Raw genomic sequence first — 27,989 nt, 5'->3', positions numbered from 1 at the left:
CGACAAACAGCCCTAGATACTTGGTAGCCAAGCTAACATGTGGCTACAGCTTCTCACTGTCATGTTGCAAGCAGAACACCTGTGGTAGCAGTGTTGACACAGCTCTGTGCAGCTGAGCTAGAAGCAGCATGTTCAGAGCCTGGTGTGCATGAGACACTCCAGCTCTTAGCTGGACTAAGGCTCCAGAAACAGAAGCCAGTTCAACTACTGAAGGAATGCTCAGACATAGCGAGCAGATCCCAGGGTCTGAAGCCTTTGCTATTTTCTCTTCTGTGTTCTAAAGAACAGTTTCTTCTCCCAAGAATTAACACTGACAACTCCCTTTTGGTCAGGTTCACCTGGAGATTTTCTGCTCCACTTAGGATTGATAAAGGAGAAAAAAAAACTATATATGCCATGAACAGCAAAATGTGTGAGATAGACTCTGTGATCACTTGCAGTACACTAAATGGAGCAGTGACTCAGAATGCAAGTGTTAGTTCCGAGCAGTGGAGATGCTGCACACTGAGAGCAGAACAGTGGAATCTGGGAGTGCAGGCAGTGTTTCACTCACCTGCCTGTCAAGTGAGTCACTTACATTTCAACAGCACTGAAGTACAGCCTGCATCTCCAAGGCATCCAGTAACAAACTACTGCAAACATAGGGTCATTACTTCCCTGGCAGCCTCAGATGTTATAAAAGAAGCAGGTGCTTCCATTCATGCTGTCCTGATAAGGCTCTGTAGTTTAATTTTCTCTAGGAAAAACAGGACTTACAGAACACAGTTAGATGCTTGAGCTGCCCTCGCTACTGCTTTAAAAGTACATTTCTAAAGTAAAATGCAGAAAGTTACTCCATCATTTCCAGTGTCCCATTAGCAGCTGGCAGGAGGAGCCTACAGGCAGCCCCACCGAGAGCTGCTGCTTACATGGCAATGTTCCAACCCTATCCTTTCCCAGGTACTGCTGTGAGTTAGGACTTGTGTTTGCAGAGCAGAATCCCAAGCACACCCACTGCAGCTGTCATTATGACTACTGTTCACGACAGCCTTGTTTTTAAACAGGTACAGCTGCTGCATCTACAGGTATCTTCACTTTTCACAAGCCCAAACTTTACTTGAAGAGTAAACATGTCTTTGTCTGACTTGATTCAAGGAATTCAATCTATCCAGCTGACTGGTCTTGGAGTGACCTTGCACGTCATTACATTCAGAAGACTCTGATCCTGATTAAATCACGTGAAACATTTTGTGTTGAAAATAATAACGTTAGAAAAAGCTGAACAAGAAGTTGGCTTGTTGCTCCCAGCAAAGTACTAGTGGCCATTTCACTGTCACCATCACCCCATGGGGAGACAGTCTGCAATACATTGCTAATACAGTTTTGCAAGGATAACCAGAATGTTCAGACTTCACAGAAAACACCCACAGCACAGTCACGTTACTGACACTTCCTGACAGTGGCAGCCAGGCTGTGGCTCTGTGCAGTTCACCTGGAGCAGAAAATACCTGACCTCTAAGCTAACGGAGCACACTTTGCCATTTAGCCACAGTATTCTTCCCAAATAACACAGCCACGACTTGGCACTTTACACCAGCAAGATGTTTCATTGTCTTCCATCCAATTTACCACTGACTGATAAGATCAAGCAATGAATCTAGCAGAATACTGATAGCTACCTGAAGCACTTGGCCACCAAGAGGCATCAGCATGGAGACTGAAGAGGATACTGCAATCCATTCCAGGAAGAACTCACACAAATCCTATCTTTTCCAGGCAGTAACCTGAAAAAGGTATTTACAATTAATATGGAAGTAGTGCTTTCAGGTGAGAAGAACCTTATCCAGCTGCACTTGGCAGGATTCAAAAGCAGTGCTGCCTGGAGGTATTTCAGCAATTAGAAAGGCACTTCATCTTCTACATTTCTTTAAGCACCAGTTTTTAAACATAATCTAATAAATATCTGTAACGTATCTTAAAATGAAGTACTTATAAATACTTATTAACAAGGCAGCACAGATGTGTAAAATAAGATCTGCAGAACTCTGATTCCCCTTTGTTGCTTCTTTCACCACATGCAAGCCCATTAGTTAGGCTGCAGGCAGCTCATGCCCTCTGCTGCTCAACCTGAACCAACCCAGCAGCAGCTCTGGCCACAGCAGACACATAAATGCAAGAAATAGATTAAAGGTTCAGATGCAGAGGAACCACATTGCCCAAATACAGAATGGGGACCCAAGAGATACAAAGATATAAAAATAAATAAACAGATGTGATATCTACAAATTAGTTCTAGATTCGCTTTTTCCTCTAATAAGAGGAAACAAAAACAATTCCTCATAGCTGAGCTCCTCTCCTGTGATGAGAAACCTGATCACAAAGAAAAGGATGCAGTTCTAAGACTTTCAGAATCACTGTTATCAACTGTATTTGCCCTGACAGACAACCAATTTTCAGGACGCTTCCCACCTACTAAATAAGTCTTCTACTGCCTTGCAGAAGGAACTTTGCTTTAAGGCATTTAAAGGAGTGAGTAAATATTGCTTTGGAAGTTCACTTGGAAAGTCCTCATCAGAAACAAGCGACTGCCCAGCAGTGCCAGCTGCCATTGCTCCTCCTGGCTGTTCTCCACTCAGCTCTTCCTCCTTACAGTCATAAAAACAAATACCATCTTCAAGGGAGCAGAAAGCTGACTCATGGGAGTTCTGCTGAGGAGCTGTAACACCCCCGAGCCCATCAGATTGCTCAATATATTCCTCTAACGGTTCATAAACAACTCCTTTGGGCACAGAGTGCTGGGCAGCTCTTTTCACAAGACACACGGGTTTCTGTTTCTTTGTTTTGCTCTGCCACTGTACAGACACCTGCAGAGGCTTTGGAATTCCAAGGCCAGGAAGTGCCTGGTGGTCAGGACTCAGGTATTCCTGAAAGGAAGCGTAGCACATGTCGCCCTTCACAATGGGGATGACTGAGCAGGGTTTCAACCACTTCACAAACTCACACAACTCCGAAAAGGATGAATGATCCGAGTACGGGATGAGGTGGATTTGGGGGTGGGTGACCTTCACAGGCCTGCCGGTGGGGAGGATGGCAATGGTCGGATGCAGCACGTTCCAGCTCACGAGGGTGTCCCAGCGGATCTCAGCGACGTCCACCGCGTGGATCCTGCCGGCCCCCTCCTCCGTCGTGAACACCTCGGGCAGCTCCAGCAGCCGCATCTGCTCCAGGCGGGAGGGGCTCACCACGACCCACGTGCCGAACTCGAGCGCCAGGTCCACCAGCAGCTCCTCCTTCCCCAGGCTGTACACACCTGCGGGAGAGCCGGCAGCGTCACGGCGGGCCGAGGGGGACAAAGGGAAGGCGCCGGGCGGCACTCACCGATGACGACGCGGTGCTGCGGGTGCCGGCGGATGAGCTGCGCGGCCTGGAGGGCGGCACGGCTCCGCGAGGGCAGCGCGCCGTGCGGGCGGCAGTTGGTGTTGTCCAGGTAGAGGCGGTCGATGCGGCGGCCGCTCAGCGCCGGTTCGCGCTGCATGGCGGGGCTGTAGCGGAAGTCCCCTGCGGGAAGGGGGGCCGTCAGGGCGGGCAGGGCGGCGGCGCGGCCGCGTTCCCGCCCCGTACCTGTGTAGAGGATGGTGCCGAAGGCGCCCTCGAAGAGGAACATGACGGAGCCGGGGCAGTGGTTGGCGTCGAGCAGCGTCACGGTCACCTCCTCGCCCACCGCGTGGCTCTGCCCCACCTCCAGCGGGCGGATCCAGCGCGTGGGCACCTGAGGGAGGGCGGGCGGGCGTGAGGGCCGGGCCGGGCCGCGGGGCCGAGAGGGCCGGGCAGGGCGGCACGTACCTTCAGGCGGTGGTGCAGCAGGCGGGCGGTGAGCGGCGAGCAGTACAGCGGGCGGCTCCAGGTGCTGGACAGCCCCACCGTATGGTCCGAGTGCATGTGCGACAGGAAGAACAGCCGCGCGCCGCCCGCCCGCCGCACGCTCCAGAAGTCCACGGCGATGGGCGTGCCGGGGATCACCGTGCCGTTCATGGCGCCGGGCTGCGGGGAGCGCGCGGACGACGGCAACGCCCCCGCCGCTTTCCCGCCGAATTCGGCGCGCGGTACCGCGCATGCGCGGGAGGGGAGGGGCGGCGCCTGCGCGGTGCGGGGCGGTGCGGAGCGGAGCGGGCGGCCATGCCGTACCTGGGCGGCGAGGAGGCGCTGCGCGACCTGCGGCGCGCGCTGAGCAACCCGCACGTGCAGGCGGAGCCGCTGCGGTACCGCGCCGCGGTGCTGCGCGTCATCCGGTGCGGTGCGGTGCGGGGGGCGGTGGCGGCGGGAGGGCAGGGGGGTCAACGGAGTGCTGGGGTCGGCTGACGGCCGCGCTGTCTCCGCCGCAGGCTCATGACGCAGGGCGCGGACGTGTCGGGGCTGTTCGCGGAGATGGTGAAGGCGGGCGCGGCGGCCGACGTGGTGCAGAAGAAGTTGGTGCAGCTGTACGTGTGCGCGCACGCGCCCCGCATGCCCCGCCTGGCGCTGCTGGCCGTCAACACGCTGCGCCGGGACTGCGCCGATCCCAGCCCTGCCGTGCGCGGCCTGGCGCTGCGCGGCCTCTGCGACCTCAGGTGGGTCCGGGGCTCCGGGCTCTCCTCTGTCATCTGTGCCCCTGCCCCCTCTCCCCTGTCACCGTCCCATGCCATCTCTTCCCGTGTCCCCCATCCCCTGCCCCCAGCCCCTGCCCCAGCCCCCCCCAGCCCTCCCTCTGAGGAAGGGCCCCCAATGACCCCTCCCTGCTGCCCACAGGATGCCCGGCATGCAGGAATACGTGCAGCAGCCCCTCCTGAGCGGCCTGCGGGACAGAGCGTCCTACGTGCGCAGGATTGCTGTGCTGGGCTGTGCCAAGGTGCACAGGCTGCAGGGAGACGCCGAAGTGGGTGAGCGGGCAGACGCTGCGCTGTCGTTGGGCACGGAGGGACGTGGCAGGTTGGTTTGGGCTGTCCTGGGCTCCCTGGGCCGCCCCGAGGTCGTGGGCAGGAGGAGGAGGAGGAGGGAAACAGCCCAGGGCTGAGCATTGCAGGGAGCGAAGGGTCGGCATCGCATCGCACCATCCATCCCATCACGTGTAGTTCCACGTGGCTGTGCCAAAGGCTGCTGTAGGGTGAGAATATCGGTGCAGCACCTTTGCTTCTTTGCAGATGGTGCGTTGGTGAATGAGCTGTACAGCCTGCTTCGTGACCAGGACCCTATCGTGGTGGTGAACTGCCTGAGGGCTTTGGAAGAGATCTTGAAGAAAGAGGGAGGAGTTGTCATCAACAAACCCATTGCCCATCACCTCCTCAACAGGTTTGTCTTCTTCCATATCAGAGACGGCACTGGAAGCCTGGTTCTGTCTGTTGCATTTCATACACATAGCAGTGAGTGCTTCTGGGCTCCCATCAGAACTGGAAATGTCACCCAGAGGTGGAGGTGCCCATCCTAAAAGAAAACCAGTCACTTTTGTGCTAAGGTCTGAAGAGAAATCGTAGTGCCCAGCTTTTCCAGAGAGTGCTTCGGCTGCTGCTTTGCTTGGAATTGTGAGTTAATGCAATTATCTGTTAAAATTATGGCACTGCACATGATGTATTTGTGGTGCAAGGATGTTCCAGTATGTTTCTCCCAGTCAGTTGTAAGATGTGGGATATATCATCTGAAGACACAAACTTTCCCTGCATATATCAAAGTTGTCTGGAAAAGCAAGGCGCTGCTGTGCCCAGGGATCTTGTCAGTGTTTCACTGTCTGTCTAAGCTCTACATCAGCAAAAGTGCATGTGATTGATACTGAGTTAAGCCTATAATGTGTACATTGGTTGGTCCTTTTTAGATGAAACTGTGGTATCACAGAAAGTAAACACACAGTATTTAACGGGAGAGGAGGCTGTAACAACATAAGGGCTGTGGCCTCTACTCTGCACAGCACAGATCCTTACGCACTCCCTGACTCCTGCAAACGGTGTTTATTTCGTTGGCAGGATGGCTGATCTAGATCAGTGGGGGCAAAGCGAGGTGCTCGCCTTCCTCCTGCGTTACAGACCCCGCTCTGAGGAGGAGCTGTTCAACATCCTCAGTCTGCTGGACGGGTATCTGAAAAGCAGCAGCCCCAGCGTTGTGATGGCAGCCACCAAACTCTTCCTCGTGCTGGCCAGGGAGTACCCACACGTGCAGGCAGATGTTTTGGTGAGGGTGAAGGGGCCGCTGCTGGCTGCCTGCACCTCAGAGAGCAGGGAGCTCTGCTTCACGGCGCTGTGTCACGTGCGTCAGATCCTCAGCAGTCTTCCTGGCCATTTTAGCAGCCACTACAAAAAGTTCTTCTGCTCGTATTCAGAGCCCCACTACATCAAATGCCAGAAGATGGAGGTGTTGTGCGAGCTGGTGAATGATGAGAATGTGCAGCAAGTGCTGGAAGAGCTGAAGGGCTATTGCACTGATATATCGGTGGAGCTGGCCCAGGGGGCGATCTCTGCCATAGGTAAGAGCTCTGCCTTGCTTCAGAAGCAGCTGCAGCCCTCAGTCTTAAGGTCAGCCTTCCTCTGCTGACGTATATCTGGATGCACTCCAGATAACTGATCTGTACTGAAGCCCGAGGTCGATCCTGCTCCCCAGGAATGTTTTGTGTGTGTTTGCAAACCGCAAGGATGCTGGTTCATCCAGAAGTCCTGGTGCTGAACTATTTCAGGCTGCACGTAATGCCTTGAACCTTTTCCAGATGGCAACACTGATGAGATGCTCCAAATAAATTAATGGGAAGGTGGAATTAAATAACTTCATCTTAAATGAGCCTGATAGTGTCGAATCTTAATGAAACTTTAGTGGGCGGGTGAGCTGCTTTAATGCTTGCTTGTTGTGTGAGTTGTGGAGGCAGAGTTCAGGTGGTTTGGGGCAGTTTGGTTTCATATTTTCAAGGTTGAAAATATGTAAGTTTTTTGTAGTATACTTTAGGAGAAAGCCAGGGGTGCTCAAATGCTTTTCTCGTGTGCTCTGTTTAAGGAAAGTGCAGACTTCCTCAGAGGTATGGCTTCAGAAAAAGGAATGTGTGCCTTATGTGAGGATATGTATTCATCTGACTGTCAGAAAATAGTCAAAGAAGAAAGAAGACGACTGTTGCTTTAAAATCAGTTTGTGATGAATAGTTGGGCTCGTGGTTGACTTGTACCCTTTTTGTTGTCTCTGCAGGCAGTATTGCCAGGACATACACAGAACAGTGTGTGGGGATTCTGACAGAGCTCTTGGGGCTTCAACAGGAGCACATCACATCAGGTAATCGTCTTCACGTTGTTTATGTGGCTTAAGCTCTCAGGAAATGGCCTTGCTGAGGCTCACGGTCCCAAAACTTGAGGCTCTAAGAGGCACCTGACATTTAATTTACTTGGAGTCTTCATGTAGAAGTCTCCCTGCTTGAGCAGGGATGTGGAGTGTGAGTGGCCATCATAGGTTTTCCTCCCTTGGAGATGGTCATGGCTGCATTCCTGGTCTGATAAGATATGGAGGCTCTTTTCTGGCTGCCTTCGGTTGACTCCAAGGAATGAAGGCAGAGGCATTTTATTAACCCTTTGTGAAGGCCATGATGGTTAATAGGTCTAATTTTGAGTTCTTTCTGACTGGTACTGCTAGTTTCTGTCTTTTAAATCTTCCCCATTTCTTTTCCTCATATATAGTCTGATTCAACTCAACCCAGACTTCTGCCTTTTTCTTCTGCTGTCCTCAGATCTAACTTCCCTCAGCTATTTCTGCCCTCTTTTTAATGCTCTTGCTTTCAGCTTTCGAAGTCACGTGCTCACAGTCAGCTCTCAAATTGGGCTTTAGTAGTTGCTGGAGTTTCTGTAAGGGTGCAGCAGAGCCTTTAAAATTCTGACCTAAAGTTCATGTGACGCATTTTGAATTGGTGTTAGTTTCAATGTGTTATTCTAACTTTGTGTGCCCGAGACATGGTGAGTCAGTCTCTAAAGGCTGGGGAATGTCCAAAAGAGAGATCGCTTTCCATAAGCAAGAGGAACAATGTGAAGTTTCAGTACTTTATTTTAGACTTGGTGTAACTGTGCTCTCACAGGGGCAGCATATTGGGATTTTGAAGGAGAGTGTCTCAAATCGTAGTCACAACCTGCCTGGCTAAAACTTTGCAGAGTCTTTTGCCTCTCTTTTTTTCATTTCTGTTTTATTTTTATTTATTTTGCCCAATGGTTTTATCATTCTTGGGGAATGCTGAGAGTTGTGTTTCATTGCAGCGGTAGTACAGGCTTTTCGGGACCTGGTTTGGCTGTGTCCCCAGTGCACAGATGCAGTGTGTCAGGCACTGCCTGGCTGTGAGGACATCATCCAGGACAGCGAGGTAAGGTGGCTTTAGGCTTGTTCTCTTGTGTCTCTTGATTTCATGTCAACTCTGGTAACCAGAACATAGCTATCCTGTTAAACAGAATGTGCTCTTCTTTGGTGCCTTCAGGGCAAGCAAGCGCTGATCTGGCTCCTTGGTGCACATGGTGAGAAAGTCCCAAACGCCCCCTATGTGTTAGAGGACTTCGTGGAGAATGTGAAAACAGAGGTGTTTCCAGCAGTAAAGATGGAGCTCCTGACAGCATTGGTGCGACTTTTCCTGTCTCGTCCCGCTGAGTGTCAGGACATGCTAGGGAGACTGCTCTATCACTGCATAGGTGGGTTTCCTCTTCTAGCATTCTGTTTCATTGCAGCAGTAGTACAGGCTTTTGGGGATGTGTTTTTGATGGGTCCCCGGTGCACAGATGCAGTATCGGCATCCTTGCAATGAGGGGACCATCTAGGGTGGCGAAGTAATGTAGTTTTATGCATTAGGCTTTGTCTTGTCCCTGATGGGTGAGTGCAACAGGCTTACACCGTATCCATGGGAATCTATTTTTAGTAATTAAGGGTCGTGAAATCTGGGGAAAATCTGAATGCTCAAATTCTCTACAATCTGTTACTGTAACTTGCAGAGGAGGAGAAGGATATGTCAGTACGAGACCGTGGGCTGTTCTACTATCGCCTCTTACAGTCCGGAGTGGATGAAGTGAAACGGGTTCTGTGCAGCCCCAAGTCGGACCCTTCCCTGGGGCTCCTGGAGGACCAAACAGAGCAACCTGTGAATACGTGGGCATCTGAGTTCAATACCCTCGCACCTATTTATGGCAAAGCACGTTGGGCACTTGTCACTGCTCACCAGCCAGGGGAGCCCTGCTATGCTTTTTCTCCTTGTACAGACTCTGGGAACAGAGGCACAGGTAACCAGCATCACCCTCACAGTTTCCTCTTGTCAGTAGACATTCTCACATGAGTTCCCTTGGAAGAAGATCACAGTGCTTTGAGAACACTCTTTAGTGTTCTGAGTATCTTGTTGATCACAACCCCGTTAGCCCAGGTAGACTGCTGCTGAGGGTGCTGTAATTCCAGCCTTCATCTGATGGCCCCCTGGGATGTTCTGTATGGAATTGGTAATAGGGGAATAAATACTGCATCTCATTTGTTTGTGCTTCGATTTCAGGGTCGCTGATTTCTGAAGGGAGTAAAGAAGTCCTCAAGGTTCATCCTGATACGGGCAGCCTTACCTTAATTCCTGATGTGGTCCTGACTGCAGAACAGTTTGAGAAGACCTGGCTGAGCCTGGACATTAGCTGCCAGCAGTCTCTGCCCTGGGTTGGAACGGTTCATCCAGATACTATCCAGACTGCTCTTCATGTCGTCCACATCCAGACTATTGCTATGAGCAAAGCTGGCGTCCAGCCATGGAAAGCTTATTTCACTGCTCAGGATGACAGTGGATGCCTCTTCCTGACAGAGCTATTGCTCGAGGCAGAAGATTCAGGGATGCAGGTTGCAGTGAAGCAGAGCGAGGCAAAGCCTGAGGCACTGCAGGCCTTCATGTCTGTGTTCAGGACTGCTGTGGGAGCAGTTGCTGGGCTGAGATCCTGATGGATTGCTCAGGTCACGGGAAGAGTTTCCTCCTCTGGCTTCAGTTTGCCCTTCTTGATGCAGGTTTTGTACTTCTGAACTGTGGGAGTGCTGTCAGCCCTTCCCTGAGCAGTGTTGGGCGTAGGAAGCTACAGCTGCAGCTCAGTGCTGCTGGTGCTGAGCTCCCGAGGCTGGCAGGCAGGACAGGGTAAAGGGCGTCCTCCGCTGGGCTGGGGGAAGGACAGGATAATGTGTGAGCCTGCTGCTGATCTGAGTCAGAAATGCTGGCCACCTGCCGTGATTGTCACAAGACACCAATGTGACTGATGGAACCAGAAGTGCAAAATGCAGGGCAGTGTTTTGGACAGGGTTTTTTTGTTTGTTTGTTTGTTTTTGTTTTTGTTTTCTTTTGTGGTGAGAATTGTAACTGATTCAAAAACCATTGCATTGTTCTCACCAGGAAGGACAGACAGTCACACCTGGGCAGCCGCAGCACTCACTCTTCTCACTGCAGCTTTTGGCCAGGGCACAGAGAGAGGCAGGAAATGATCCAGCTCTGCCATGTGGACCACTCCATTGGGTGTTCTGTTCAATGCCAAAACCAAAGGAAGATTCCCCGGATTAAAGTACTCACGTTACCATAGTGGGGCCTATTGTGCAGGGCGAGGCATGGCTTTGTTAACCCTATTCTCTAAATTATCTTGCAGTTCTTAATTTCTCGTAACGACTGTATTGTATCTCTCAATGCACTTCACTGGATCGCTGCTGTCCCTGATAAACAAGTTTTAGACTTCATTTCTGATTTTCCTAATAAAAGTGAATCGTTCCTGGCTGCTCTCTGGAGCCTTTGTTCCCAGGACTCCTCAGGAGCTCTGTAGGGTGGATTCATGTGGTCAGCACAGCAGAGCCCGCCTTCATTTTACACAGCACTTTCTCTCTCTACTTCTCTTAAGAAAACCTTTACAAAGCAGTTGTGCAACAATTTACTTCGGTCTTGCATGCCATGTTACTGTAATACCCAAACTATCCAGGAGTGAAGTGAAAAAGGAAGTTGACTGTAGCAGGTTTCCTATGCCATTTTCAAGTTTCCAGTCTCTTTAAGCACAGGAATACAACACATGCACTGGGGGGGTCCTTTGCAGCACTCACTCCATGCAGTTTTTACCCCACGAGCCCCACCTTGACAGCTTGCTGGCAAACAGCCCTTTACTCAGCTGTAGCTGCACTGAGTCGAGTGCTGATCTGGGGTAGGACTTTGAGTTTCTACCCTTGTGTCCAGGCACCTTTCCTGATAAATGAATTAGTCAACGATGATCCTTGGCTTTTTGTCATTCTTCAGCGAATTTTATCTCCATGGCAACGCCTTATGTTGAAACTCAGCCACACCTGTGGTTTGAGCAATCGCGGCTGAGGGCAAAGGTTGCGCTGTGCTCCTCGGGGGGGGTGGGGGGGCTGCAGCCATGTTGATCCGGGAAGGAAGGGCCGGCACTGCGCTGGGAAAAGGATTACATTCAGAGGCAGCGCTCAGCCCGAGAGGCGTTCCTTCTGCCGGCGCCTTTGGGTGAGAAAGCTGCCATGAGGACGTTTGAGGAACAGACAGTGTGCGTCGTGGAAGCCTTATTTGATGATCTCCTAAACGAAGATGAGGCCGATTTCCGATGCCTGCAGACAGACTCCGGAGGTGAGGCCCGCAGTTCGGTGCGGATCCTTCCTGCTGAGGATGCTGGAGAGGTGTAAAGGCAGGGCGTGCAGCTTGCTGCCGGCTGTTGGGGTTATTGCATGGTCTGCATGGTCTCAGAACCCCACAGAGACCTCAGCTGCATCCTGCCTTGGTGGGATGTGGTGGCGATAGTCCCCATCAGCCTCCGCCTGGTTTCCTTCCCCTGGGGTAGGTGGGTCGCACCCAGGAATGGGATGTCCCTGAGGGCCTGCAGCTCCAGCCTGGGCTGAGGCGAGGGCAGCAGGGCAGGATGTGCTGCAGGGAAGGGTGCACGCTGCTCTGCTGAAAGGTCCTGTTTTCAGTTCCTTGTGAGGCTTGGAAATAGTTCTGCTGAAGTTGCCCGTGATGGGTATCTCCTTCTGGCTGAACGTTCAGAAAAAAAAAAACCCACTTTTTATCTCAGCATACTTTCGTGGAAAATGCTTTAATAGAGGCAAAAAAGAACAAAAAAAAAGCAACAGCCCCACTTAAAGTAGTTGAGCTGAGAAGTTCTGATGCTTTTATGTTCCTGAAATCTGCTCAGTGTGCCTTTGAAAACCTTCCCACGTCTGGATCACTCTGTGACTCTTCTTCCTTTCTTCTCTGCCTTGGCATGTATTACTCCGTAACCCCTCAGCCTGCTCCCTCCTTTCCTTCTTTCAGTGTCTGTGCAGTCTGAGGAAGAGCCACCAAGTGGTTTTGACCCGGTTATTATTGCCAATCGTCTGCGGCAGATCGGTGATCAGTGCAACATGGATTTTGAAAGGGTTTCCTCACAGGTTCTTCGTGAAGTGCTCATGGGGAAGGTAAAGGATGCCTCATCCCGCCTGGTCCTGGGCTGCTCCTTGTTTGTAGGCCAGCCTGGAGCTCTTTTTATATTGGAGAACAGCAAAAGCCCAGGGAGGAGTGCACCTTGTGCTGTAGGAGTCAGAGATGCCTGGGGGAAAGGGACCAGCAGCCTGCCTCCATGGGTCAGTGCAGTGGGCAGTGGGCAGTGGGCAGGCAGCAGGACAGGAGCCAAGCAAAGCACTGCAGGACCTGCTCAGTTCTCTGCCTTTATCCTGAACGGTGATCTCTCACAACTTTGCTCCTTGTCTCTTCCAAAGGAGCTGATTCCAAAGGCCTGGCACTGCACAGGCTGACATGTCATTGCAGAAGATAAGATGCTGTTCGGGGCTGGTGGGGGTGCAAATACTGTGTGTAAGAGAAGGATTGAAGAGAGGAGACAGTGTGCTCCACGGAGCAGGGCTTGAGCTTGCCCTGTAGTCAGAGCCAGCATAGTTTTGGTGCATGTTCTGCTTGTAGTTCTAGTTTAAGGTTCTCTGCAGCTCTGGTTAAAGCTGTCCTTCCTAGCCCTTCAGACGTGCTTCCCGCTGCTCTCGTTTGTACAAGCCATTGTAAGGACAGCAGAAAGGGAGAGCCCTGCCTTGGGCATCCTGTGCTGTGTGGGTACCACCAGCAAGCTGTGGGGGACACCTGCTTTAGTTGTGAATAGAGTAAATAAATACAGGAATTTAACTGAATGTTGATTTAGAGCCAAGACTTGCTTATTACACTATCATCTAAAAAAGAAGAAGCCCAAACTGCCCTCTCGATGCTTGCAGATGGAGAAGTTTGGGGCTGCTGTGGATTCTCTCTGCAGAAGGTGGAGCGACCAGAACCCTGAGCTGGTCTACGAGAGAGCTTTTCTCTCTGTTTCTGTGAAACTGATGATGTATATTCTTAAGAAAGGAGCAGCTAATGTCAATCCTGGTCACCTCGTAAAAGCAATTAATGAAAATACTCAAGTGAAAAACTACATTGAGGCCCGTGGAGGATGGGTAAGCACGTGAAGTTCGTGGTCCTGTGCGCCTGAGCATTGCTGGCTCTGTTCTTTTGTTTCTTTGAGCTTTCCTACGTGCTGTTCTGCCTGGTGTCTGCTCTCAAACCCACCCATCAGCTAACACTGCATGTAGCTGTGCAAACAGCTTTGCAAAATACCTTGGTGAAGGTCTACTGAAGTCAGCACCAAACTTCCCATCTTCTTCTCTGCGTCAGGATTTAATTCCTTGTCACAGTGCCTTGGGAGCTAGGCTGGCTGCTTTACTTTGGAATCAAAGTACTGAGGATTATTCACACAAAAAGCACTTTCCTGCTAATGCAGCTCTATGGACACCCGGTGTGTTGTGTCAGTGGAACAAGCAACCAGGCTGGGAGAGGTGGCAGTGGAAGACACAGAGCTTGCTTTGCCTTCCTGCATCTTTCCTGTTCTGCCAGCAACTTCAGACCCACCTCAGATCTTTCCTGTAACATACACACATGGGTTGTTTGTTTGTTTGTTTGTTTGTTTGTTCTCAGGAGAAGTTGGACAACTGAGAGAGGGCTGTGCCACCTTCCAGCATGTGAAGCTGGGATTGTCATTGATTTAACTGGGACAATTGCTTTTATGTTTCTTCAGGAGATTGCTGGAAGAACCATAATGTGTAAAGGAGTTCTGTGTCACTACCAATAAAAAGTAATACACGTTTGCCGGTATTTGTTTTTCTTCTTGCATTTCTCATGAATGTGGCTGTGAAAGTGGGCTTGGGAGGCAGAGCATGCCATGACTTGGACAAGTGTCCCGACAAAGATCCCACGCTGATGTGTGTTTGTGAGGCTCCAGGGGGCTCTCAGTTGGAGCACCCAGGTGTGGGGCACCCAGCTGTGCCCCCCAGCTCCTGACCCTCTTTGTCACACAGCCACGAGCACGCGTGGTTCCAAACGGAGGCACTAGGGCCCAGAGCTGTGTTTTGTTTTGTTGTTTGGCCACGGTATCTGTTACGCACTAATTTCCTTTAAGGCTTGTGATGAAGTCAGTAAACCACAGCCTGCAGCGAGTGCTCCCCGAGCTGGTGCTTTCCGCTGTGACTTGCACTTGACATGTCCTCTCCTGCGCTCGGCAGGCCAGCCTCGCTCCATCTCTCCCAACATGGACCAAAGGGAAATCCTGCTGCAGAACCTGGAAAGGGCCCAAAGCAGGAAGCTCAACCAAGAAGCATTTGCAGATGAGTTTTTGGTGAGTTTGCTTTCAGGCACAGTTCTGTGTTTGGATTTATTTAAAAGAGATCTGCTCGGTCACCACTTCCCAGATGGGAGATGAAATTTTGCATGTAACAATAAGATTTTCAATACGTTTTAAAGCAAAAAGAGATGTGAGAGTTAACTGGAGTAAGAAGAATGTAAAGACAGAAGAGTAATTTAAAGGTTTGCATTTAAACTGAAACTGTTTTTTAAGTAATTTACCAAATGCTTCCTGTTTTCTACCGAGCGAATGCACTTGTCAGGATACAGTTTCAGTTTGCCCTGGGGCTGCAATGGGGATATGCTGAGAGGAGCGACAGTGCCACTCACTGCCTCTTCTCCCGCTGCAATAGGCTGCATCTGTGATGTGTGCTCCCGTTGGGAAGCTCCAGTTGCTGTCTTAGACAGTTCTTTGCTTTTTTCATCTCGCTAGAAATCCCCCAGCCATCCCCCTGCAGAGTAAGACAGGAGTGTTCAGATGGGTGCTGTGTGGACCCGAGGTTGGTTGTGTCCGTGGATGTATGGCATCCTGGCCAAGGCAGGAGGGCTGTGCTGACTGCTCCTCAGCCTCCAGCGCTGTGCTGGCTTACATGGAAGGGCTCAGGCATTCATCTGGAATGAGCACCTGCACCTTAATTTCTGCTAGTGCTCCTGCCTCCTCCTGGAAATACATTGCTTGTTTCTTCAAGGCAAAACTAGCAGGAATTGCTGATGGTTCTTGTCTTCTCCAGTGTTCTGTAGTGTCTGGCCGGTGAAAATCCATGCAGTGCCCAGATCTGCTAGCTCTCTGCCAGCCTCGTGGTTGTTTGGTTGGGAGGGGTGAGCCTCAGATGGCAATGCACAGTCCCAGCAGTGATGGCTGCTGATGGCTGCTGATGGGTCAGCGGGAGGGTCTGGGCTGCTCCAGGCACTGCCCAGCTTCAGAAGGGCTAAACTAATGCATCTGTAAGGCGTGAGATGTCTCAGACGAACACCAGGACAAACACTGACCCCCCGCTTCTCCCCCAAGGGCTGTGCCAGGCAGCAAGGCTGGGGGCTGCTCAGCAAACCTCGTGAGATCCAGCCCTGCTCTGATGCACCAGTGAAATCTCTAAACACTTGGGAAAAGCTTAGTGCTTGACTTCCAGCTGTCTGGGTTGGAGGGAAGTGATTAATCTGAGCCTGCAGTAACAGTCGGTTGTTCCACGGAACAAAGCACTGTCATAGGCTGCTGGATTTTCCCCCTTGCTGGGCTGGGGCAGGGCTGCGAGGCAGCAGGGGTGGTGAGCCTGCTGTGTGTGGCTCCAGCAGCCGATGCAGCTCGTGTTCTGACAGCAGCAGCACATGGAAGAGGTCAGGGGAGCATTTCCCCTGGGACTGGGGAGAAATCTTCCCTGAATGGCCTGAGCTGATGGCCACTTTTGCAAGCACAGATAATTGGAATGAACCGTGTTCCAAACTTGGGCTAAATGTCGGATCCATGCTGCTGTCTCCCCTCTCTGTGTGAACAAGAACCTGTATATGCATATTGTGGTCGTATTGCTGGAAATGACAGAGCTTTTCTGTTTGAGTCTCTGTTTTCTGTTTGCACAGTCCTACTGCTCCCACTTGCTTTCTCATATGTAGTCATTCTCCAGCAGTCCCAAATCAGTTTATGCAGTGACAGAAATAAAGTGATTTGGAGCCATAAGGACCAGCCCCAGTGCTGAGTGGCTGTCTTCCTTGATATCCAACCTGGGAGGGGGGGGCTGTGCTGGAAGGAGGTGGGGGGAGGCTGCATGTTGAGCCCCCAAATCAGTGCCTGAAGCCTTCAGCCCCTGCTGCCATTCCTGCCCATGTGCTGCCATTGGAGCATGTTGTCCCCAAGTGCTCCAACACACACGAGCAGCACAGCACAGCCATCTCCTCCACCCATTTGACCACGGAGCTATTTTGGCTCGGTGACCCCGGGACCAGCATGTTTTTCCTGTGAGCAGAGCAGCTGAACCACTATTTCCACTTCCTGCTAGAACTCACGTGGGTGACCGTGAAGTGTGTGCAAGGCACGAGATGCTCCATCACCTCACAGCTCAGGTGTATCAGCAGTCCCATCCTGCTGCTCCTCACCCCTTTTGCATCACTCTTTCACAAAGGCACAGATTGCTGAGGATTTTCTTTTGTCAGTCTGCATCTGTGGACCCCAGTGATGACATTGGAGAGGAGTTCTCTAAAGGCATTGCTCCACGTGCTGGGAAGGGCCTTCGGAGCGTCAGACTGCAGAGATATCAATTACAGAAATGGTCTTATCAGAGCTATCCCTTGATTACAAGAAAGAATACAGCAAGAATGGTGCTTTCAAAGTCAATGGCAATGAACGGCATGTGTTGTTTAGAGGCTGATATCAAGGAAATTAAATTCTACACTTAATAAGTGAAAAGGCTCAAACTCTTCAGGAGCGCATAAGTTTATAATGGAAGTGAAAGAGAGCAGAGATTCACATCTCTGAGAGCCTCTCCTAGAAATCTTCTCCTCCTTTCTCTCTCATCAGTGTATACATCTACTTCACTCTGATGTCTTGTGCCCCTTTAATTGCTTGTGCACTGCTGTTTGCAACTGCAAATAAGAGCATTTTTTACCAAAGTGAGAGGAATCGATTACTTCATCTGTCTTTTCTGATGTCATTTGTTGGAGGTGGTTTAACATCGTTACTCCCCTAGATGCTTTGTATACTACACTCACCGGTGAGGGCGACGCTTTATGTGCTGTATGAACGCATCCCGTCCCTTCAGAAGCCCACATGCCCCCACCTCCCATGGCCTCATACACATTTTCCATTCTGGGGCTCTTAGGTGGCTTCTGCTTCTATTCTTGGTCTGAGTACCTCGAGAAAAGCCTCTCTGAAAAGAACTAATAGTGTAAATTTTGCTTTGTGGTGGTGAGCCCGACCCCCAGAGGCCTTCACACGTGCTATCTAGTAGTGCTGTACGTGGCACGTTTGCTGTAACTTGTTCCATTCTTTTACCACAGAAGCTGAAAAGGCAGTCAACAAAATACAGATCGGATAAAATTTACCCTACGGTGACAGCTGAGTGCCCAGAGAACATCAAGAGGAACAGATACAAAGACATCTTGCCCTGTAGGTTGGAAATTGCAAATGTTGCTGTTCAGCCTTCCCATCTATGCTGTGCTGCAGCCGGAGGGGCTCAGTGCCATGGGAGACATACATTAACATTGCTGCTGCTTCTGCTTTTGTGCCTACAGACGACCACAGCAGAGTGGAGCTATCCTTAATCACATCAGATACAGATTCTCATTACATCAATGCCAACTTCATCAAGGTATTGCTTCTTTCATGGTGCTCTGCAGTGTAAAGGTGTTTGCAGGCTGCTGGAGCTCCCCGGCCACCTCATGCCAGGAGGAGCAGGTCCTGTGGCTGTGGCTACAAGCAGACGATGCAGTCGATAGCTGCCATGCTGTGCAACGAGGACAATAGATGTGCAGATTCTGCACAGCGAGCCCTTCAGAAGCAGCACAGAGGCACCAGGCTGCAGGCCTGGGGGCACACGCCTACTGGGCTAGAAGCTTGTGGCTTGCAGCCCCCGCTTCCTGCCAGGCTGGGGGACGGTGCAAAACTGCCTGTGGCCAGGCTGGCCTGCCCGAGCCCAGGGTGCTGATGCCCGGAAGCTGAGCAGCCCTGCTCAGCTCTGCAGTGAGCAACAGGCAAGTCACTGCAGGCTCCTCCAGCAGCTCTGGGTGCTGGGACAGATGTCGCCTCCAGCCCAGCCCCAGGGCTCTGGCTCTGCCTTTGGGACGTCTTCACATCTTGGCTTCTGATTGCTTCATTTAATTTAGGTGCCTAAAATGTAACTGCATAGAGACCCCCCTTTTTGGCCTCGTTGGGTAGAAGTAGGATTCAGAAAGAGAGATGATTTTTATTTCTGTTGGTGAGCTATGCAAATGTCTTTATGTCCTATTTAAATAGGGAGTCTATGGGCCGAGAGCATACATTGCAACCCAAGGTCCTCTCCCCACCACTGTCACTGACTTTTGGAGGATGATTTGGGAGTATGAAGTCCTGGTAAGATGCAGATTCATGTTTGTTTGTTTTGCTTTATTAAAAGTTGTCTGTAAAAGCAGCTAGAACTCCTTTGTGACTGAAGAGACATCAGTAGCACTAGGGCAGCACTCAGGTGTTCTGTGTGACCCGTGTCCTTCCTGGGAGCTGGGATGTGGTTGCTGCTCCTGCTGCCCACATCCAACTCTGTGCTGGGAAGGTCTGCAGCTCTGGGTGGTGTCACAAGTTTGCTTTGTCTGATACTGGAGGGGCAGTTTAAGTAACTCCTTTGTGGCTATTGAGTGGCTGCAGACAACGGGACTGATTTCTCTGCCTGGATAAAAAACTCTTCTAACAAACCTCCTTTCTGCAGATTGTGGTCATGGCGTGCATGGAGTTTGAAATGGGAAAGGTGAGCAACATACTGAGTTGGTTGTGTTGCAGCAGGGCCGGGACAAGGTGGGGAGATGCAGTTTTTTATTAAATCTCGTTGGGGACAGCAAGCTTCCATTTGATACTCTTCCTTGAGTCTCCTGTGGCAAATTCTCAGACCATCTGCAGTAATGTAACCAGCCTCGCTGGCAGGGAAACAAGCCTAGCTCGTGCCTGAGGACTCCAGCAATGGGGCGGGCAGAGGCTGGTCAGCAGCAACAGCACAGCCTGCTGCACCTGCCAGGCAAAGTGATGGGAGGTGCTTCGGGTGGGCAGCAATGAATAACCAGGCATCTGCTTCTTGCAACAGAAAAAATGTGAGCGGTACTGGGCAGAGGTGGGCGACTCCGCCCTGCAGTGCGGTCCCTTTTCCATCACCTGTGTGAGTAAAGCACCTTCACACCACATCACTGCACATGCACTGGAAACTGCTGCCATCTGCAGAAAGTGTGACTCTAATTCTTGTCCTGCAGGAAGCTGAAGAAAAGAAAAATGAATATGTGATCAGGACTTTAAAAGTGAGCCTGAATGAAGTAAGTAGGAAAGTCAAGGCAGGAAAAGCAACTTGGCTGGCTTAATTATGGAAATAATATTAAAATACACTGCACTTTGCAGAAAGTTCTGTGCTCCTGAGCACGCTGGTTTAGATTCAGCAGTAGCCAAAGGAATTAAGAGACTAAAAAAATAATTAACCCGAACTTTAATTTCTGAAACTGATTGACAGTTGTAACAAATTAGACTGTGGGTAAGCCAGGCTAAAAGGCAGTATGGAGAACCCCATACACTGGCAAGGTGTCCTCCGTAGCAAGAGCAGCTACAAATTGCACTTCCAACTTGCAGCCTCTGCTTGTCATTAGAACACAGAATTAGAGATGGCTGCAGCACATCAGCTCGCCTCACGGTGCTGATGGCCACGTCAGTGTCCTGCCAGCACTTCTCTCCTCTCGCAGGCAGTGCGCACCATCCACCAATTCCACTACCAGAACTGGCCTGACCACGACATTCCCTCTTCCATTGACCCCATTCTGGAGCTCATTGGTGAGGTTCGCTGCTACCAGCCAGATGACAGCATCCCCATCTGCATCCACTGCAGGTGAGTGTATGCAGGGCAGGGTGTGCCGGGTGCCTCCCTGGCTTCCCCACAGGGATGGGTGGTGCAGTCTGTGCAGGGGTGTGGTCTGTGCTGTCTGTGGTGTGGGATGCAAGGCTGTAAGGTTTTCTTAACACCCTGGTTGGAGAATATAGCCTGCCCATCTTTGATCTCTGCTAGCAACCCTTCTGTGACTCTTGTTGCAGTGCTGGCTGTGGGAGAACAGGAGTTGTTTGTGCCATTGACTACACCTGGAAGCTGCTGAAGGACGGGGTAGGTGTCAGTGTGTCAGTCCCACCACGTGTGCTCGCTCACCACCCACGTGCTGCCCATTGTCATTGCTGCACTCCCTTCCCTCTGCAGCCCGGTGCAAACAGCAGCGCTGCAATGCAGCTGTGCAGGCAGATTGGAAACCTTCCTGCTACCTCTGCTCATGGCTTGGACTTCAGGTTCCAGGGCTTGGCTTGGCACTGGCCTTCAGTCTTCAATAGAAGTTTACTGTCTGCATTTGTCTCTCCGCACTTTAGAATCAGACCTGCTCTCATTTTTCATTTTTAATCTTTTCTCTTTCTTGCAAGATTGTTCCGGTGAACTTCAGCATATTCAGTCTGATCCAGGAGATGCGCACACAAAGGCCTTCCATAGTGCAGACCAAGGTATGCCCAGGAAATTCTGACTACTAGAACACTCTCAGAACTGAAACCTCAGTACGTCCCCAGGAGGGCTCACAGCAAGGAAGCACAGAATGACTGTGGGGCTGGGAACTGGGTGTGCAGTTGTTCTGCAAGGTCCCTTTTCTGAGCAGAAGAATGATTTTGCAGAAATGAACTTCTGGCCATTTCTCTGTAGACAGCTGGGATAGTTTAGTGCTTGCAGAGCCATTTTTTTGAACACTTACGCTGCGAAACAAGTGACCATCCAGGAAATAAAGTGGAAACTCTTCTCAACTGAGGCCAATTGAAGAGGAAGCTCAGTGCAGAACAGCGCTGTATGCGCAGCTGACAAAAAAAAAAAACAAATGCTTTGGTCTCAGCCCTGTGGAAACTGCAGCTTCTACTTCTTCTGAGAACTTGTCCTGCCACCAGACCACAGAGTGGCAGCTTCTCACAGGGGCTGATGTTTGATTTGGGTGATAGCTGACCACAGGGGACTCGTACTGCAGGTGCTGGCTGTCACATCTCTTTTATTTGTCGAATGCAGGAGCAGTACAAGCTGGTTTACAATGCTGTCATTGAGCTCTTCAAAAGGCAGATTGAAGCACTGGATGCCCAGGAAGATTCTGCTTCTTCACAGGTAAAAGTCACCAGGACAAACGCACAGCCTCTTGCAGCCTGAGGCACACCAGGTTTAATCTTGATTCCTACTGCAGAATGGAATAAGTCACATTTTGCCCTATATATTCATAATTACATTGTAACAGAAGCCTCCAATCTATTGAGGTGCTTGTGCTGCCCATAGTTCCTTACCTGCCATTTCATCTTGTGAAAAGCCATGCCAAAGTGTTTCAAATCTCCTGCCCCTCTGAGGGAGAACATGCTGCTGGTATGAAGTTATGTGAACAGGAGCAGCCCAAACACCGACGGCTTCTCCTTATTCTCTGACTGCAGGCATGAGCATTGCCTTGACTCAGTAGCTGTTTGCAGTCTTGTAGAAATAAGAAGTTAAGAATTGCCACTCTTAGGTAAAGGCTGAAAAGTTAGCTTATATTGCCAAAGGTGCTGTCTAAAGCATGTGGATCAGGATCCCATGATGGGAATCACACCTCAATTTTCCCATAGTATTCACCAGAGCTGAGTGAGAAAATAGCTGGAAAATGCCTTCTGTATGTGTAGTGGAGAGTCAGTAAGCAAAGGAGATGCAGGACTAGATTGACACAAAATGCAGAGAATGGTGCAAGTTGGATGTGGCTTTGGAGCTGTTGGCCAAAGCTCCCACCTGCCTGAAGCTCAGTGCCCTCTGAAAGCACCTCACAGAGCATGGGTGATGGTCACACGCCAAAGCATCACAAATGAAAGCAGCACCTGCACAGTGTGGCTGAATGGCGCTGGGGGTCTCAATCAGAGCTCAGGCAATTTTGTAGGTGTTTGGCACAGCTGGATCACTGTCTGGCCCTCAGCACTCTCATCTCAGAAAGGTGTGGACAGGAAGAGCTGTCCAGAAGGACCTGTCCTCAATATTCAGCACCAAATTGGTGTTTTCAAGCTGGTGTTTGTCACTCCCATACTCTGTTAATCATGACAAGTAGTTGGCAGAAATTCTGTCTCCTGAAATAGCATGTTTGTGCTTTTTGCATTCTTTTTCTTCACTCTCTTGCTTTCTTTCATCAGGTTCTAACAAGGCATCCTGTACCCAAGCCACTGCTGACCCCCGTGGAAGATATTTATTCTCTGAGTTTGCTAACCTGGTAAGGCCACCACCCAAGTGTCCCTCGTATTTTCAGTTACCCCTATTATTTCAGGAAGATGCACTTTTCATGAGTATTTTGTGGAATCATAGGATCATCGAGGTTGGAAAACACCACTAAGACTGCTTTAGCTGCGTAAAGGGTCCTCCTGTGTTCACCATTTAACGATGGCCAAACAGGGCTTCCCTGTTGCACCATGCTGAACTGGGCAGGCCCTGTGTTCCCAGGGGACAGATCTGCCCTTACAAGCAATGCTCTGGGGCCTTGTTAATAGGATAACAGATTCCTTAGTGCTCAACACCTCTGACATCATGCTGCCATGCTTTGTTGCAGCTCAGGACCAGAGGACCAAGATGTGCACCAGCACTTTCCTCCATTGGTACGAAATGAAGCACCGCTCACATCTCTGTCTGCGACAGCAGCACGGGGCAGCTCTGGGGACAGAGGTCCTTCCATCAGACCAGCAGTCTCTGTCGGCACTCTGAACGTCAGCGGCACCAGACACACAGCTGCTGTCAAGATGTGGGGTGCAGGAGAAGCCCTTCAGAAGCACCGCAGTTTGCAGTTCAGCAGCAGGTCCTCTGAGCAGCTGCTGTTGGACCTGGAGCTGCAGGGAACAGGCAGGAAAGGGGCCCACGGCAAAGTGCCTCTGTCACGGACCACATCGATACCTTTTGTGCTGACACAGCAAAGAGAAGTCTGGGCTTGTGATGGAGGGAATGCAAAGCCCACTTTGAGTTCTCAGTCACCAAATGCCTATTGCTCAGGCTTCCAGGTGAAGGAGCAGGATGTATTTTTGCCTGTTGAGCCGAACCACTCAAACCAAGCAGCAGACGGTCCCCCTGGCCACAGGAACTGCAGGCAATGTCCTTACCATTACTGTTGTTCAGCAGAAGACCCCTACTTCTCTTCACTCTCCCCAGATGAACCGCCATCCGCAGAGCCATCTGTTGGGCAGGATGCGCAGGGCCCTCCTTGCACAGTGCCCACCTCCCCACTGCTCCAGCCTGCATCCCACCATGCTGCTGAGCCAAGAACTGGGAGGACATCCTCACTGAGTAAGTGGTGTGGGCTGCTGGCTCTGTGGGTGATGAGCACGGTCCTTCAGCATCTGGCAGTGCCTGGGAAGGGCCACCTTACATCAGGATTTGGTGCACAAGTCTTCTCACTATTCAGATACCAGAGGCACAGGGACGTTATAGGAGCTGCAGTGCAATCAAGCAGTGGTGGCACTGTGCGCAGAGGGACTGTGTGGGGGGGGGCATGCACTTATACTCCCCTGTGCCATAGGGCTCTCTGTCAGCGCTGCTGGGAGGGCACCTGGGGCACATATCCGGCAGCAGGTGAGAGGAACTGAGTGCTATTTGGATTTTAGGTACAGTTCAGAGAGGTTTGCTATAATCTCTGGTGGTCAGCTGGGTGGAGCAGTCAGTTCTGCACAGGTCTGCAGTTCTGTGCGTGCCATGCAGTAACCTGCTCACATCTCCTCCATTAGACATCCTGCCCCAGACAGACGACGATGACCCTCCACCCCTGCCAGAGCGAACTCCTGAGTCCTTTATTGTGGCCAGTGAATCAGGTAAGTGCATTTAGCAGTGCAGTGACTGAATTCTGCTCCGAGGGCCCTTCTCAGCTCCGTGGGGGCTCAGAGCAGTGCCTTTGCTCTGTCTGCCTGGGATGAGAAATGTCACCTCGTGTTTGTTTCCAGGAGAACTTCCCGTGGCCACCTCAGATTTTCAGCTTCCAGCTAGACATGAAAATACTGGAACTTCTTCGGAGCAGAGTAGTGTGCCTCCCTCAGTGACGTCTAATGACTCAGTGAGACTGAGACCAAGTAAGGTAAATAAGTGCAGTTTTATCTCTTCTCCAGCACTAATACTGCGTCAATTTCCTTATTATATACTATCCTTGTTTTTCTTTTCCAGAGTTTGAAGCTTCGGACCCCACACTCAGGTAAAAGTTTTATGCTGGGGTAACTATCAGTGGGCATATGGTCTGTTTTTAATGGAACCTGCTTTAAATTATGCCAGATTTAGTAGACGTCACTCAGTCCAACAGAAATTTTCTGCAATAAAACAGATCTAAACAGTTCTGCAGCCAAATGAACTCGTAGCTTTATATTTCCTCATCAGCCCCTGCATCACTGGGTATATTCCATGATGATGTTCCTTGCAGCCTCCTCAGGCTGAGTTGTCACATCCTCTTACTGCATGTTATGTGTTTTCTTTGACACAATGGAGATAAACAGGTTAGAGTTCTGCAGTCCTCGTAGTGAACAGATACATGCATTTTCAAAGGCAGATATACAAACCTCCTGTCTTTGCTTCCTCAGATACAAACCGGGACCGCTCCAACTCTCCTCCCCCACTTCCTGAAAGAACCCCAGAGTCGTTCATTCTCGCTGATGAGGAAAGTAAGTGCTGACTTATTGTCCCAGCATTTAACTGAGATTTATACTTACATCTAAACCTGCAACGGCTCAGGTAACGGTGGCCCATTTGTTCAAAATGTTACCAATGGACTCAACTGTAGGAGAGGTAAGCAGATATAAAGGAAGCAAATGCAACCAGGGAACCTGTTGGGAATTTCTGCAGCTGCTGCATTAGAGGAATCAAAAAGCAGCAACAAAGCACTGAGAAAAGAAGGGAGAGGATTCATGAATGACCACAGAAAATGTTCTGCTGTATGTTCCCAGGTCTGCAGCTTCCTGCAAGAAGGTCTACAGCTAGTTCTTGGGACTTGAGTAATGGAGCTTCTGAAACATCATCGAAAGAGCCTGTGAAATGCTTCAGGAGAAGCAAGGTAAACAAACCAACTGAAAGCACCTGCACAAATGCTATAGGTAAAGGAGATGGTGAGACTTTTCTAGCAACAGCTGCTGTTGCTCTCTGACTCCTAACCTTAAAAATAGCATGCTTTGAGAGCACTCTTCAATTTAGAGCAAGGAAACAAGTCTAGTAACAACGTTGTGTTGTAGAATTGTAGACACAACCTGCGCACAAAAGGAACAGAACCACACATTCACTCCTCTGTGAATGGTTCTGCCTCAGCATTCTGAAGCACCAGTTCTTCTGAAAAAAAATTGTTCAAGTGGAGTCTGAATTCCCACATAGGATGGATTCTGCTCATCAGCATGGCTCTAGTTAATTATCCTTGTAAGAAATTGTGCTTTGGGATGTTATGGTTGAGCAGAAAAGCATTTGAGAAAAACAGTAAATTTGCTGCTTTTTTTTTTTTTTTAACAAGCCTTTTTTTCTTTTTGCAGAGTTTGAAAATACTCAAAAACGTGAGAAAAAGTAAGTCATTCAGAATAACCTCCATGATTTACTCAGCCTTTCAAATGCTCCAAACATGGCGCAGAGCGGTGCTGTGGGGAACGCGATTGACCTGAGCCCAATTCTGGATTCTGCCTGATCTATCTGGAGCACAAAGAAGGATTTTCTCATGAAGTTCCCTTTGATCTAAACTTAAAAAGTTTATCTTGAAAATAGGACTGCTAAAAACTGTTCAAAGTACTGCTGAGCAAACATTTTTCCAACAGACTGCACTGCAGTAGTGCATTCACTCCCTACTATGAGCAAATAATTCAACTCTTTACAAGGGTAGATAATGGCAGGACAAGGGGAAGTGGTTTTAAGTTGAGGGAGAGAAGATTGAGGTTGGGTATCAGGGGGAAGTTCTTTACGATGAGAGTGGAGGTGCTGAACAGCTGCCCAGAGAGGCTGTGGATGCCCCATCCCTGGAGGTGTTCAAGGCCAGGTTGGATGGGGCCCTGGGCAGCCTGGGATAGTATTAAATGTGGAGGTTAGCAGCCCTGCTTGTAGCAGAGCGGTTGGCGCTTCATGATCCTTGAGGTCCCTTCCAACCCGAGCCATTCTATGATTCTATGACTCTACAAAATAATGTCTTAAAAAACGTGCAGCATCTGAGCAGTGGTGATGCAGAGTACGCTGTGTGGACTGCAGTTGTACGTGTGGCAGTTTGTGTTCTCCTGCAGGGCTGCGAAAATCCTCAGGGGTTCTTCAGGGAGTTACGATGATCACTAACTCTGTCAGTGCAATTCTGTGTTTCCAGGCATCTGTGGCCCATCTTCACTGACGAAACCATCAGAATCTGCACCTTCGAATCATCTGAGCTCTTTCTTTAATTTTGGTATGTATTCGTGTCGTAGTGGGAGGATTTGTTGGTAAATACAATGTCAGACTGTATTTGTAGGTTTTGCACCAGCTGAATACAGGCTGTTGCTTCAAGTAAACTGCATCTTAAATTCTGGGAGAATTTAAGTTACAAGTCTTTTAAAAAAAGAAACCATTATTTTAGGAAATTACACAGTCAATATCAATAACATGCTAAATTTGTTGCATGTTTTTTTTCCTAGGCTTTGTAGGTCGATTTTCAAAACCAAAAGGATCAAGAAACCCACCACCAGCATGGAATATTTAGATAAACCTCCTAGACCTGGCATCACAGAGGTGTGAATACCTTCTGATATGCCACGAGTGCTCATTTCAGTAAGGTTTCCATCAGAATGAGTACATAAAAGGTTTGCAAACGAGGCACTACTTGCACGTTCTTCAGCTGAAGCTCTGAAGTACAGAAGCAGGCATAACTACCAGCAGCTGAGCACTTTGTTAATTCACAGCAGGATGGACATCAAGCCCAGGAACTGATAGCTGATCCTAACGAGTGATCTGGTTTTGTTGCCTTTTGGGATGTGTTCACTTCAGAACAGTAGATATGAGCTTTCTGAATGAAAAAACACTGCAAATTGTGAGTGATCCCAGTGAGCACTGCTGGATGGTGCTGGGGTCCAAGGAGAGGACTGAACCACCACAAGGAGCTGAGCGCTGCAGGCACTGTACCTGTGTTTCCCTGTGTGTTTCTACCACTTGAACTGAAAGGGAATTAATATCTCAAACTGTGTATTTTCCCTCACATTTAACATCTTTTTTTCCCTCATCTGAACCGGATTGTTTTTCATTTTCTTGGTTAACAAAGATACTGCAGGACTGGCGGACCCTGCGGCCCTCGCTATACGAAAACGCACACAGCGACCCCAGTGCCCACAACTGACAGCTGTTTGTATTTAATATTATTACGACGCGGGAACTCCGAGAGCCATATCCAATTCGGGGATGGCGTATTTAATCTAGGAAGTATTCTATGATGTGTCAGAAATGCTGTGTAAATAAATAAAGTTTATTTATGGGCCGGAATTCATCTGTGCGCGCCGCGCAGCACAGCCAGGCCGCGCCTCTGAAGTACCGTAGCCTTCCCGCCCTACTGCGCACTGCCCACTAAAGCGGCGGCGGGCACGTGACCAGGCCACGTGACGCACGGCCGCCCCCTCCCCTGCCCACTCCTGTCGTGCCGTCGCCCACGCATGCGCCCGCGGGCGGACTACACTTCCCGGCGCTCCGCC

At 50.1% G+C, this 27,989-nt stretch overlaps 4 protein-coding genes across 6 annotated transcripts; 3 read left to right on the top strand and 1 right to left on the bottom strand.

The window, feature by feature from the left end:
* Nucleotides 1-1,566: 1,566 nt before the first annotated feature.
* On the bottom strand, nucleotides 1,567-4,412 carry DCLRE1B (DNA cross-link repair 1B). The gene is given in 5 exon segments (NM_001031500.3): nucleotides 1,567-3,289; nucleotides 3,358-3,537; nucleotides 3,601-3,748; nucleotides 3,823-4,144; nucleotides 4,147-4,412. Coding segments are annotated over 5 exon segments (1,626 nt in total). The 5' UTR covers nucleotides 4,266-4,412; the 3' UTR covers nucleotides 1,567-2,432.
* Nucleotides 4,072-10,721, top strand: AP4B1 (adaptor related protein complex 4 beta 1 subunit). Of its 3 annotated transcripts, none has more exons than XM_025143694.3 (10): nucleotides 4,072-4,273; nucleotides 4,362-4,586; nucleotides 4,765-4,895; nucleotides 5,157-5,304; nucleotides 5,970-6,466; nucleotides 7,171-7,254; nucleotides 8,220-8,323; nucleotides 8,435-8,642; nucleotides 8,940-9,224; nucleotides 9,485-10,721. In XM_025143694.3, exons 1-10 carry the CDS (start codon nucleotides 4,092-4,094, stop codon nucleotides 9,910-9,912), a joined length of 2,292 nt encoding a protein of 763 aa, XP_024999462.2. In that variant the 5' UTR covers nucleotides 4,072-4,091; the 3' UTR covers nucleotides 9,913-10,721. The 3 variants fall into 3 exon arrangements, with proteins under 3 accessions (XP_024999462.2, NP_001376278.2, XP_024999464.2); NM_001389349.2 differs by having other exon boundaries at nucleotides 4,138-4,268; XM_025143696.3 differs by lacking the exons at nucleotides 4,072-4,273; nucleotides 4,362-4,586 and adding an exon at nucleotides 5,468-5,534 and having other exon boundaries at nucleotides 4,892-5,304.
* A 640-nt stretch (nucleotides 10,722-11,361) lies between these two features.
* On the top strand, nucleotides 11,362-14,104 carry BCL2L15 (BCL2 like 15). The gene is made up of 4 exons (XM_001233930.7): nucleotides 11,362-11,572; nucleotides 12,254-12,396; nucleotides 13,195-13,410; nucleotides 13,928-14,104. Exons 1-4 carry the CDS (start codon nucleotides 11,467-11,469, stop codon nucleotides 13,943-13,945), a joined length of 483 nt encoding a protein of 160 aa, XP_001233931.2. The 5' UTR covers nucleotides 11,362-11,466; the 3' UTR covers nucleotides 13,946-14,104.
* A 370-nt stretch (nucleotides 14,105-14,474) lies between these two features.
* Nucleotides 14,475-27,773, top strand: PTPN22 (protein tyrosine phosphatase, non-receptor type 22). Its single transcript, XM_001235233.7, has 21 exons — nucleotides 14,475-14,624; nucleotides 17,615-17,723; nucleotides 17,849-17,925; nucleotides 18,570-18,665; nucleotides 19,015-19,053; nucleotides 19,384-19,455; nucleotides 19,547-19,606; nucleotides 20,024-20,166; nucleotides 20,370-20,436; nucleotides 20,742-20,819; nucleotides 21,364-21,456; nucleotides 22,491-22,567; nucleotides 22,901-23,625; nucleotides 24,063-24,146; nucleotides 24,276-24,406; nucleotides 24,493-24,520; nucleotides 24,900-24,980; nucleotides 25,263-25,369; nucleotides 25,833-25,863; nucleotides 26,642-26,719; nucleotides 26,946-27,773. Exons 1-21 carry the CDS (start codon nucleotides 14,538-14,540, stop codon nucleotides 27,008-27,010), a joined length of 2,328 nt encoding a protein of 775 aa, XP_001235234.2. The 5' UTR covers nucleotides 14,475-14,537; the 3' UTR covers nucleotides 27,011-27,773.
* The last annotated feature ends 216 nt before the right edge of the window (nucleotides 27,774-27,989 follow it).

Source organism: Gallus gallus, chromosome 26 (assembly GCF_016699485.2).
Source record: "Gallus gallus isolate bGalGal1 chromosome 26, bGalGal1.mat.broiler.GRCg7b, whole genome shotgun sequence".
NCBI lineage: Eukaryota > Metazoa > Chordata > Aves > Galliformes > Phasianidae > Gallus > Gallus gallus.
The sequence above is the reverse complement of the archived record's forward strand: the minus strand, read 5'-3'. Positions and strand labels throughout refer to the sequence as shown.

Excerpts from the sequence above, each read along its gene's own strand:
- PTPN22 (XM_001235233.7), top strand. The coding sequence starts at position 14,538 with ATGGACCAAAGGGAAATCCTGCTGCAGAACCTGGAAAGGGCCCAAAGC. Across the intron at positions 24,407-24,492 it reads TGAGACTGAGACCAAGTAAG|AGTTTGAAGCTTCGGACCCC; the intron begins GTAAATAAGTGC and ends TTTCTTTTCCAG. Across the intron at positions 25,864-26,641 it reads ACTCAAAAACGTGAGAAAAA|GCATCTGTGGCCCATCTTCA; the intron begins GTAAGTCATTCA and ends CTGTGTTTCCAG.
- BCL2L15 (XM_001233930.7), top strand. The coding sequence starts at position 11,467 with ATGAGGACGTTTGAGGAACAGACAGTGTGCGTCGTGGAAGCCTTATTT. Across the intron at positions 11,573-12,253 it reads CCTGCAGACAGACTCCGGAG|TGTCTGTGCAGTCTGAGGAA; the intron begins GTGAGGCCCGCA and ends TCCTTCTTTCAG. Across the intron at positions 12,397-13,194 it reads GTGAAGTGCTCATGGGGAAG|ATGGAGAAGTTTGGGGCTGC; the intron begins GTAAAGGATGCC and ends CGATGCTTGCAG.
- AP4B1 (XM_025143694.3), top strand. The coding sequence starts at position 4,092 with ATGCGCGGGAGGGGAGGGGCGGCGCCTGCGCGGTGCGGGGCGGTGCGG. Across the intron at positions 6,467-7,170 it reads GGGGGCGATCTCTGCCATAG|GCAGTATTGCCAGGACATAC; the intron begins GTAAGAGCTCTG and ends TTGTCTCTGCAG. Across the intron at positions 9,225-9,484 it reads CTCTGGGAACAGAGGCACAG|GGTCGCTGATTTCTGAAGGG; the intron begins GTAACCAGCATC and ends CTTCGATTTCAG.